The following is a 12,046-nucleotide window of genomic DNA, read 5'->3' as shown; positions in this document are numbered from 1 at the left end:
TTGGATAGCAATACAAGCCTCTTCACCTTTATAAGCATTTTCAAAAACTAATCTACACCTATCCTGGGTTGCTGGTTCAATGTTTGGATGGCAACAGTATCTCCATAGCTATTATGGTTCTCGGCTGAACACCAACCGCATTTTCCGTGGTATCCATTACTTCCCAGGCTAATTTCTAGAGCTGATTTACTTCTGGGGACCTGAAACAGCTGCTGCAGATGTGTTAGTAGACACACACACACACACACACACACACACACTGCTGTGCTGTGGAGCAGCAGAAATGCTTTGAAACTGGTAGAACCAATGGATCACATTTTATTTCTTTTCAAAAGGTTGCTTTTTGAAAAATCACCTATAGGATTTTAGAGACCCAGAAGCCCTCTTCATGCATTTGTTAATCAATGTGTGAAGAAGTTCATGAGAACATTCCTTGTACCTTACACATTAACACACACAACAGCCAAGGGGTTCCTGCGCACATTTGGATGTTTGCATGCAGTGCTTCCTCCATGGAGATGAAAATTCAGGTTGTTCAACGTCCCCATCCACAAGGAGGAAGCCCCATGCATGTATATCCATACACATTGGTGGCCACCATCACACTGACACAGGTACACACTGGTGCCAGCATGATGATGATAGGGGCACAACACAAATATCTCAAACTAGGGGTGGGGCTAGCTGCCACATGTTCAGTATCTACAGGCACCATATGACTGAAGGGGACACAGAAGGGTCATTTCCTTGGCTCTGATTGTTTAATGATGCATTTACATTCTTCCTGTTATCCCTCCATAAGATAATTTCCTTCACCTTCCAATAATCCCATGGTAACATCCATGATGGACAGTCTAAAAAATGTATTTAAAGCTACTTGGAAATATTGCTATGAACCTTTCCATTTTTTATAAGGGCAGTGCTGTTGACAGAGTGAGTGGTCCCATCACACCTTGGAACTATGGCCAGCTTTACCCAGCTCTTTCAGATATACCAGCATTTCCTGAGCATTTCCCCTATTCCCCTCTCAGAGCTACAATTCCTAGAGTGGTTTAGCAATCCAATCCCTCTTCACATGGAACTCTGGGGATTGTAGCTCTGGGAAAGGAATAGGGTTTTCCTAACAACCCACAGCACCCCTTAAACTACAGCTCCCAGAATTCTTTGGGGGAAAGCTATGACTGCTGAAAGTGGTGCCACAATGCTTTAAATGTATGGTATGAATGTGGCCCTAGTTTCTTGTCATGCAGTTGTTGTCCTGCACAAACTGCATATGCACATGGGAAGCCATTCAACATTACCCCATAGCTGGGTTTTGCATGGGAAGGTCAGGAGTGCTGGGCAAAATTGTCTTTCAGGGAAAGACAGCATGATATGTCTTCTCATTGCAGACTTCATCATTCTAGGGACCCCATTAGCATCTAATGGCTCCATAAGTATCTGACGGACCCCCGTGTTCTTCAAAGCAAATATTTAAAAAGTTTATAACAAACTCTTCTTACATGCACTCAGAGGTTCATTTCATCAGACACCAGTGTCCCAGAGATTCTGGCTTTGACAACCGTAGTAAGAAAAGGAAGCAACATTGCCCAAGAAGCACAAAACACCTCCCGTGCCCCATTCACAGTGTTAGGTTTCTTTGATCCGGCCTTCCTCTCCTCCCACTTTATTCATACAGATACGCGTCAGAGGCAGCCTGTCATTTGTCTATGAAGAACAGAGAGTTACCTGCATTAATAAGAGGGGCAGAGTCAGGATGGACTTTGAAAGGTTCGCCACCACTGTCCATTGCCAATTTCCTCCAGTGCCTGGCCAATGTCCTTTTATGCTAACTGCCTTGCCCCCATGTGAAGTCTCGGGGCTTCATTCAGGTGTCCCTTTGCCCGGTTGCGTTTCCTTCCAGCTCCTAGCACAGCAAACTGGGCAGGCCTCCAGCATTTCCTGCACAAACACTCTTCACAGTCGAGCAGCCGTTAAAATGCCATTGCTTCTCTCTCTCTCTCTCTCTCTCTCTCTCTCTCTCTCTCTCTCTCTCCCTCTTGCAATATCCTGGCTCCGAACTTCAGAAAGCACCGCGTCAACAAGCTGCTTCTTTCAACTTAACAATACAGCTGAGAGGTGTTTATGTTTATGCAGGAAGTAAACGCAACCTAGACCAATAGAGCTGCGCTGTGGGCTTGGCCTGGGGCTGGGGCTGATGGTGATTTCAACTGGAAACAGGAACTGAAAGTACACTCCCAGCCCCCTTCAACTCCCTTCGCCTGCAGTCTGCCTGGTTGTCTTCAGCAAATGCCTGGCTTCGCTGTATTGTGGTCATCCGTAGAAATATGTGTCAGCCTGATATGCTTGCTGTGGCATGTTAACTCATTGTCTATTGTCTATTGTCATATCTATCTATCATCTATCATCTATCTATCTATATCTCTCTGTGTGTGATCATATTGCCTTCCTTAAAAAAAAAGTCTGAGAATTAAAAACATCTGGAAGGCCTTTGCAATCTATCATAAACAAGAGGAAATCCAAATCATGTGACTTCTAAGAAAATGATGCAAATTGAATTCCCTGCCAACATTTACAGTAATCTGTTTTTCTTTCACTTTGCCCCCCTCTTGCTTGTAGGAAGACGAGGGGAGAAAGCAGCAATAAGAAGGGAACTGCTTCAGACGCGAAAATATGCTAAGCTCAAGAACTGTTGCTTTATTAAGTCGGCTTAATCGTTTGGGGGTATGCTTGCAAATTGCAGGAGCAAACCGCTCAGCTAGATTCTGCACCTCCTTCCCCATCCTAGCCACCTTCTTTGTAAGGGACTTGTTGGAGAAGACGAGAAGCTATGTAGGGATCCTAACGCAGGCTGGCTTTGCAGTTTGGGGCTCTGTTCTTTATGTGTGATACATGCCCCCAAAAAGGGAGGATGCCACAGTGAAACCACAGGGCTGGTTTTATTGCTTCAGGTAATAGGGATGTGTTGCTAAAAACAGATACAGCCTGAATACGCACATAATGGAGTACCCAAGAGGTCCAGAGAGAGATAAAAGAGCAATAGAAAAGAGAGAGGCATTCATGTACAGTACTGTGAAGTGAGTTTATCTCAGCCAGGAATAAGAAACATACAGCAACCATAGGAGAAAGAATAAACTTGGGTAAACTGAAAGTATATCCCCCACCTCCCACTAATCATGTAGGGATGCTACATCTTAATTCTCACAATGTTTTCCAAAAAAACAATTATTCCCCCCCCCTCTCTCTCTCTCTTTCTCTCTTTCTCTCTTTCTCTCTCTGTCTCCCTCTCTGTCTCTGTCTCTCTCTGTCTCTCTCTGAAATATACTCAGAGTCGCAAAGTGATTTCATGCTCTTTATTCAGCTCATAGTGGTGAGGAGGAATGAATGAATGTCCCCTCAAAGTATCTGCTTTATATACATTATTTACACAATGGGCTGCACATGATTGGCTAATTCCGGAATTCTACTGTAAGCCAATCAGGTTGTGGATTCACTTCTATCTGGAGCATGATTGGGTGGTTCCTGCCAACCAATCATACTGCTGCATTGTTCTAGGACCAATCAGACTGCTGCATTCTGAATCCTATTGTTCTAGGACCAATCAGACTGCTGCCTTTTGGATCCTATTGTTCTAGGACCAATCAGACTGCTGCAGTTTGGATCCTATTCAACTCAGTACATAACACCCCTCCCCTCTAAGTTCCAGTCCTGCCCGGGAGCATTCATAGTCCTCAAGGTACGCCGGCGGCCTACGTGTGCGTTGCGGCCTGGGGTGTTCCCTGGTCTGGGGTTCAGGTTCTGGCTCGTGTTCCAAGGATGCTGGCTGTGATAGGGCTGTTTGGTCTGGCGCAACCGGCTTGCTCAGTCGTGGTTCTGGTTCCGGTGTCCTTTCGGCCTCACGGGTCCTCTCTGTATTTACTGATTCTGCCTCTCCTGCTTGCCCCTGCTGCTCTATGGGCCTCACTGCCCCACTGTTCCCTGACCTGTCCTCCTCCTCCTGGTTTTCTCCTGGGAATCATCGCCGTATCTGGTCGCAGTGGCGGCGCCAGCATTGCCCCCCATCTGTTAGCACCTCGTACGACACGGGGCCAGTGACCCTGGTGACTCTGGCGGGTACCCATGCAGGGCCTGCCCCAAAATTCTTTGCGTACACTGGGTCCTGGGCCTCGAAGGTCCGGGGGTTCCTGCCTTCCCCCACCACTACCTCATCCTGAGCTCTATCGGGGTGAAGGCGGTCCAGTCTGATTGCAAGGCGCCGACCCATTAGTAGTTCAGCGGGGCTCCGGCCAGTCGTTGAGCTGGGGGTGCTGTGCTGTGCTAGGAGGAATGTGGCAAGGCGGTACTCCCAATCCCCTTGCGTCATGCGGCGAAGGGTGTCCTTGGTGGTCCGCACCATGCGTTCTGTTTGGACATTGGTGGCAGGGTGGAATGGCGCTGAACGGATGTGGCGGATGGCGTTCTGCGCTGTGAAGGTTTGGAATTCTCCTGACGTAAATGCAGTCCCGTTGTCTGAGACGAGAGTGTCAGGGAGCCCGTGGGTTGCAAACAGCCTGCGTAATACCCGGATGGCTGCGGACGTAGAAGTGGATGGTACCAGTGCAACTTCCAGCCATTTGGTGTAGGAGTCCACCACTATGAAGAATGTTTCCCCCTGAAAGGGGCCAGCGCCAGGAGGCCGCATTCCAGGCAGTCAAGGACTTGCTTGTCTCAAACTCGGTCTTGGCACACTTTGACGAGAGGCTGCCGGTGGTGCTAGCATGCGACGCCTCGCCCTATGGCATTGGCGCTGTCCTGGGACACCAACTCCCAGATGGAAGAGAGGTACCGGTGGCATACTTTTCCCAGACACTCAACACAACCGAGCGGAACTACTCGCAAATCGACAAGGAGGGTCTGGCAATCGTGAAGGGAGTAAAAAAAATTCCATGATTTCTTGTACGGGCAGCCCTTCACCGTGGTGACTGACCACAAGCCATTGCTTGGCTTGTTTGCCCCCGAAAAGCAGACCCCCCAAGTGCTGTCTCCTCGCGTCCTCAGGTGGTCAATTTTCCTTGCCAGCTACCAGTATGCACTGATTCACCGCCCTGGGAAGGCGATGGGCCATGCAGATGCCCTCAGCAGGCTACCACTACTGGAAACAGGCCCTGACCCAGCACCTGCACAAGAGGTTATGAGCCTGGAGTGCTTCCCGACCGCCCCATTCAGGCACAAGAAGTTGCACACCATTCCAAGAAAGATAGGGTCATCTCCCGGGTCCTGGACTGGGTGTGGAGGGGATGGCCCAGCAGCAGCCCCGGGCCAGAATTCGCCGGCTACACAACCCGCAAACATGAACTGTCGGCCCACAAGGGGTGCCTGTTATGGGGAAGCAGGGTCGTTGTTCCCCAACCTCTCCCCTCTAACCCAACCCCAAGGGGCCCGCTTGTCCAGGAGTCTGTGTAGGGGCTCCGCTACCGCCGCCTTGTGGGGAAGGAAGTAATGGTAAAAGTTCAATAGTCCCAAGAAGGCCTGAAGTTCAGTCTTGTTCTTGGGTGCTGGGGCATCACAAATGGCCCGTACCTTGTCCCCAGTCGGGTGGACCCCTTCTGCGTCCACCATAAATCCCAGAAAGTCCACCTGAGGCACTCCTAGTAGACATTTTTCCCGCTTCACCTTGAGACCCGCCGTCTGGAAACGGTGCAGAACGGTGCGGAGGTGGTCCTCAAACTCCTCTGGTGTGGGCCCGGCAATCAACACATCATCGAAGAAGGGGGTGACACCAGGAATCCCTTTAAGGAGAGAGTCCATTAGATTCTGGAATATGCCTGGTGCTACACTGACACCGAATTGCAGCCGCTTTACCCTGAACGCTCCTCTGTGCGTCACAATCGTCTGTGCCTCTGCTGTGGCCTCATCTACTGGCAGCTGTTGATATGCTTGGGCCAAGTCCAGCTTGCCAAAAATTTTCGACCCAGCCAGGGTGGCAAGGACATGGCTGACCACTGGCACTGGGTATGCATGGGCTGTGAGGGCCTTGTTTATGGTACATTTATAGTCTGCGCAGATGCGGACCGAACCATTAGGCTTGACAGGTGTGACGATTGGGGTTTCCCAGGGGGCATTAGGCACCGGCTCCAGCACTCCTTGCTCCACGAGTCGGTCCAATTCCTCGTCTATACGGGGTTTCAGAGCGAACGGGACCCGGCGGGCCTTGAGCCTGACGTTTCTGGAAGTCCCGGAGGGTGAATGGGGCCGGCCTGAGTTTGGGACCCCCAGTAGGACACAGTTTCCTTAAGGTCCTTGCCGAGATTATGGATAGAGTTGAACCCGTGTCAAGCTCCATGCGGCATGGGGCCCCCTCTATCTGTACCTCTACATAAATTTTCTCTACGTTGGGGTGGGGCAACTGGTATACCTGGAAGTCCGTGAGCTCCGTCGAGTTGCCTTGGTGCGTTGGGCCCCGGGACCTGGGGCTCTTGGATTGGTCATCTGATGCCTGGCGTCCCAATTTTCTGCACTGCCTGCACTCTGCATTGCGGAAACGGCAGGTCCTCCTCTCGTGACTTTCTCCACAGCTTGCGCAGTTCCCTCCTTCTCGTCGAGGCAGCTGTGGTATGTGGGCTGCTTGAGTGCGCTGCTGTACTCGGTGCACCTCCTCCCTGTTGGATCCTGAGTCGTCGGTGAGGTCTTCATGGTGGACCCTCGGTTGGGACGGCTGGCTCGGCTGTGCCTCTTGCGTCGACCTCTCGGCAGCTTCCGTTGCCAGGGCCTCCTCCAGAGCGACCTGGAACGTTAGGTCCTTCTTAGCGTAGAGGCGTCGTTGCAGCTTCTCATCCTTCAGGCCACCGACGAGGCGGTCCTGAAGCATGTTCTCCAGCTCTGAGAAGTTGCAGAACCGGGCGGCTTGGCGGAGAGAGGTCACAAACCCAGTTATGGTTTCCCCAGGGGCTTGCCGCTTTGCGTAGAAGGCATTTCGACGAGCCACCACTGAGGGCTGTGGTGAAAAGTGCCCCTTCAGCTGTTCCATTATTGTTTTGCATGGAACAGTAGCAACGTCTTCAGGCGCAAGGAGAGCCCGGGCGATTTCAAACGTCTCCTCTCCACAGACGCTGAAGAATATTGCCCTCTTCTTGGCGTCTTCTTCATCGGTGACCCCTTTGGCTTCTAGGAGGAAGGTGAAACGGGAGGCGTACGCTTCCCAGTCTCCAGATGCTGGGTTGAACGACGAGAAGCTGCTGTCGGTTGCCATTCTGAGTTCCTTGTGTCCCAGAGCTGAAGCCTGGATACACGGTGCGAGGCAGCGGTGCGGCAGGTGGCGGTGCTGCGGTGCTGTGTGTGGCAGTCAGCTCAGCTGGATCCCACCTTCGTCGCCAGTGAAATATACTCAGAGTTGCAAAGTGATTTCATGCTCTTTATTCAGCTCATAGTGGTGAGGAGGAATGAATGAATGTCCCCTCAAAGTATCTGCTTTATATACATTATTTACACAATGGGCTGCACATGATTGGCTAATTCCGGAATTCTACTGTAAGCCAGTTTGGATCCTATTCAACTCAGTACATAACACCCTCTCTCTCTCTCTCTCTCTCTCTCTCTCTCTCTCATTCTCTCAACCTTCTTTTGACAAGAATTCTAACCAAATTCTGTGGCTGGACTCCAAATCGCTCTTCAGGGTATGCCCAGTGAGATTTATCAATTTATCTTGGGATGTTTTTTATTTGAACAGGAGAAACTCTCTGCTTTACACACACTCACACACAATATCTTAGCACCATCTGCTTTTGAAAGAAACCCCCGATTTCAAAAGGGGTATGGCAGGTGGCACTGAAGTTCATGAACTGTAAGCCCAAACCCCCGACTTAAGAACACACTGAGTCATTCTGTGATACCATCCAATATGATACGATAAAGCGTACGTTCCTTAATTCGTTCCATATTGGAGTCTAGATAAAGCTACCAACGTATCAGTGCAGGCATATTACCGGATATTTTAGGGGTTTGCTGATGTAATCGTAATCACAGTTGTATCCTATCCTGCCTCCAAGGAGCTCAAGGAAGTATGGAAGGGGCTGTTTTATCCATACTATCCTAACCAGCAAAACTTGTCAGACAAAGAAATACGATACGACAATCTTTATTGTCACTGTGCCATACAGAACAATGAAATTGAAAAAATCTACATAAGACATTCAAAAACCAACAAGCCTGCTATCCCAGCTATCCCAACCTGGTTAGCCCCCTAAAAACTCTGATACCCCATTTTTAAATACAATATACTCCCATAGAGACTCCTTACACTGCGTTTAAAACCAAAATCACATTTGAATAGAAACTGTTTCTCAGGCAGCTAGTCCTAGTCTTTATAACCCTGTACCTGCTTCCAGAAGGCAGAAGCTGAAAGAGATCATTTCTGGAGTGTGCACTATCCTGCGCTATCTCTGCAGCTTTCTTATGGCACCTGGAAGCATAGATTTGATCCAAGGTGGGAAGAGTGCACCCAATTATTCTCTCTGTAGTCTTTACAGCCCTGACTTGCTCAAGCCCTCCCACTGTGTTTCATAGTATGCCGGAGACTTGAACCCATTTCTTGCGGACCCATGACCAACACTTCCTTCTTTACCACTCCAGCTCTGTAAACTAATCCATGGCAGGAGATATTTTGATAAATGTTATATAGGTAGAGAATGTGTAAAGATTGACCGAGGTGAAAGACTTCAATGGCTACTAGCCATGATGTCTATGCCTCAGTATACTATACCATAGAACCAGGGCTATTTTCAGCTGAATTTTCAGTTCAGCACCTCTCAGATGGGAGCCATTGCCATTAAAGGGAGGAGTTTATGGTGAGTTCTGGCACCTCTTTTTCTAGAAAAACAGCACTGCCTAGAATAACAAGAACACCAGATAGAGTGACTACTTAGACAATGCCAAAAAAAGAGGAGAAATGAGAACAGAGATTTGCATAAATGGTGTGTGTGTGTGTGTGTGTGTGTGGCAAGAAAGAGATATGCTAATTTAGAAACAATTACTGTAATTTAAATAGATATGCAATACATCCACCATAGTGGAAAGACTATGGCAGGTTACCCATATGCTTGTTAAGTCTGCTGTCCAGATACAGATTGTTGATGGGTAACCTCAGCGCCACAGTTCTCTCTTCTTGGGGTTTAAACCATAAACCAGGCTTGGGGCGGACAACCCTTCAAATAGGTACAGATCATGAGAGTGTTTTCACATACCGCCTCTTGTCCAAAAAAACCATTCTCACTAGTAGGTGTAGCGTTTGCCTCTATGACAGTATCGAGAACAACACAGGTGCATTGGTCTAGTTCACACAAAACTTTATGTGGTTGGAAACTGCACCTTGTGGGAGAAGGGGTTCTATCCTGCTCACCCAGCTCACCTGGTCTCATCTCTGGGCTCCCATATGTATTCCATATGTGTAGATAATGTTTGCAAGGATAGGAGCAGCCTTTGTGGAGTCTTCTGGACGTTGTGGACCACAACTCCTTTCACCCTTGACTTTGGGCGATGCTGACTGGGGATGATGGAAGTTGTAATCCAAAACTTTGGACTACGCTATTTCACACAGGCCCTACATATGTAAAATCCAACACATGCAGTAGGTCTGAGCTCCAGTAAAGGATTTTGCCTGCACACATGTATGCTGGTGTCCATCTGTGGATGTCTGGTAGATCCACAAGAAGACAGTCCATCAGGAATCATCTTGCTTCCCCATTACGTGGAGGCATCACATGTTTCCACAGGTTTAGCCCATGTTCAAAAGCAAATGAAGAACTCAGTTTCAGTTTCTTTTTTTAAAGAAATCTGTTTGAGTAGATATCTCAATACCCCACCCATCTGGCTGGGTTTCCCCAGCCACTCTGGGCGGCTGCCAACAGAACATTAAAAACATGATAAAAGATTAAACATTAAAAACTTCCCTAAACAGGGCTGCTTTCAGATGTCTTCTAAAAGTCAGATGGTTGTTTATTTCCTTGACATCTGATGGGAGGCTGTTCCACAGGGCTGGCGCCACTACCGAGAAGGCCTTCTGCCTGGTTCCCTGCAACCTCACTTCTCGCATTGAGGGAACCACCAGAAGACTCTTGGAGCTGGACCTCAGTGTCCGGGCTGAACAATGGGGGTGGAGACACTCCTTCAGGTATACTGGGCTGATGCCGTTTAGGGCTTTAAGGGTCAGCAGCCCACTTTGAATTGTGCTCAGAAACGTACTGTTAGACAACCCCCTTCTTTCTGTGGCTTCTGTCATGGATCATTCTGTTTTTTTAATTCCTTGCAAATTTAGGCTACATGTTGATATTTTAAGGGCGAGATTTACACCCACACACCAGTCCCATTAATATATCCACTTCTTTCGTACACCCCATGCCAAGAGTTGCTGGTGACCCCCATCTCCTTCATTCTACTCATTCTGTTATGCATAGATTACCTCCTTTCTAGCTTCAGTATATAGAATCAGATATATTTTCATGCATAAAGGAGGTTGCCCTTTCTTTGTTGCAATTAAAACCATTCTCCTCCTCCTCCCCCAACCCCCAAAAGCACATGTTATTGGGACACAGTAATATGCTTTCCCTAATTTGCAAATCCACAACATATATAACCTCTTTGGGGGGCACACTTGCATCTAGTATATATAAAGAAGTGTTTGTTTTGTTTGGGGTTTTGTTTTGTTTTTTGTAACATTTTTTTTTAAAAAATGAACACAGAGAATGCTCCCTTTTCTTTTTAATATATATTTATTTACCGGCTTCTTGACTTGCCCCCTTCGAGCTACGCCTTGGGTCTATAAGTGAGAGATGGCTAGTCATGCATGAAGAATAGAGGCTTAATTAATTGAACTTGAACTGTAAAATGGTGCACTTGATGTGGTTAAGGCACATTCCACACTTTCCCCCCATAAAGAATGTGACATTTTTGTGGAAGTGTTGAAGAATGGGGCTAGGAGCCATCAAACGACCGAGACTTCATTAAAAAGGTATAGCAGGGAACCCCTTTGCCCTACTTTCCATACAGTCTTTTCTCTCCCCCCCCCAAACCATTTTTTAATTAACCTTTCATATTGTATCTCTGGTTACATTTCCCCCCACCCCAAATACCATATTACTAATACTATATAAGGAGCTTGCATACTTATAAAAGCAAGTATATGGATTTGGAACATTAAGTGCTTAGTTTGTTGAAGGTGGGGGACAGGTTTTCTATATCCAGTTGGAACTGCCATGGTAACCATTTTTCATTTCTTCCATACTCAAGTTCCTGGATTGTAGTGATCCCCTGCATTGAAAAATATTGTTACAATATCCCAAATTATCCAAGAAAGTTGATCAGGTTTCCATAAAATAGTGACTTCATTGTTAGCAATGGCTTATTTTCAACCATCTCATGAAATGGCTCTCTCTCTTTTTGACATTCAAAGCTGCAAGCAGGAAAAAAAAATATGAAATATATGGCTTCACATTTTCATTTAATGATATTTATTATAAAAACAAATTAAGGGCATTTTAGGCCCTCTCTCATTTCCTCATAAAGCACACGTTGCCACTATTTTAAACACACTCGTGTTATGGGAGAGAAGTCAACCTCTCAAATGCCTCCTACTCTCTCACTTAGTGAAAAGCAACATTGGATCTCCAAAAGTAACCTTATTAACACGAAAGGCAATTTCTGTGATCAGCAAGACCTTTCTTTTAAAAGAAAGCAAAGGTGAGGTTGTTGTTCTTTTTTTTTAAGCTATTGGCAGCTTTACTTTGTTTTTGTTTTAGTTTGTACATGTTAAGTTTCATTTATTTCAGAACTGCCAGTGGAAATAGCTAGATCACATGGTCCTGAAAAGTAAAATTCCAGGAAGAGAAAAACTGTACATACATTTTGGTGTTTACCAGGAAATAACTGCTTCTCACAGTCTTGAAGGGACTTGACATTAATGGGAGTGTGTTTGTTATGTCCCCCTTTTCAGCCATGCTGACCAGTTCAGATATTTTCCACTGATGGGTACTAACAGTCTGGTCCCATGAATTACTGACCTAGTTGTGCCTTCAAG

The 12,046-nt window shown here is 47.2% G+C and overlaps 1 protein-coding gene across 7 annotated transcripts in view; it reads right to left on the bottom strand.

Annotated features, from left to right (window-relative positions):
- LOC310765583 (uncharacterized protein) overlaps nt 1–2,400 on the bottom strand; it is a 267,886-nt gene extending 265,486 nt beyond the window's left edge. For 2 of the 7 annotated variants that reach the window (XM_083620781.1, XM_083620782.1), the window contains exon 1: nt 1,729–2,396. In XM_083620781.1, the coding sequence (XP_083476907.1) occupies nt 1,729–1,789 (61 nt within the window). In that variant the 5' untranslated portion in view covers nt 1,790–2,396. Of the gene's footprint in view, nt 1–1,728 lie in introns of all 7 variants that reach the window. The other 5 variants (XR_014549641.1, XR_014549642.1, XM_083620784.1 and 2 more) reach the window with 5 other exon arrangements.
- Between the last annotated feature and the right edge of the window lie 9,646 nt (nt 2,401–12,046).

The sequence above is a fragment of the Podarcis filfolensis genome (genome assembly GCF_964270895.1).
Source record: "Podarcis filfolensis genome assembly, chromosome: 6".
Taxonomy (NCBI): domain Eukaryota; kingdom Metazoa; phylum Chordata; class Lepidosauria; order Squamata; family Lacertidae; genus Podarcis; species Podarcis filfolensis.
This window is presented reverse-complemented; position numbering and strand designations above follow the sequence as displayed.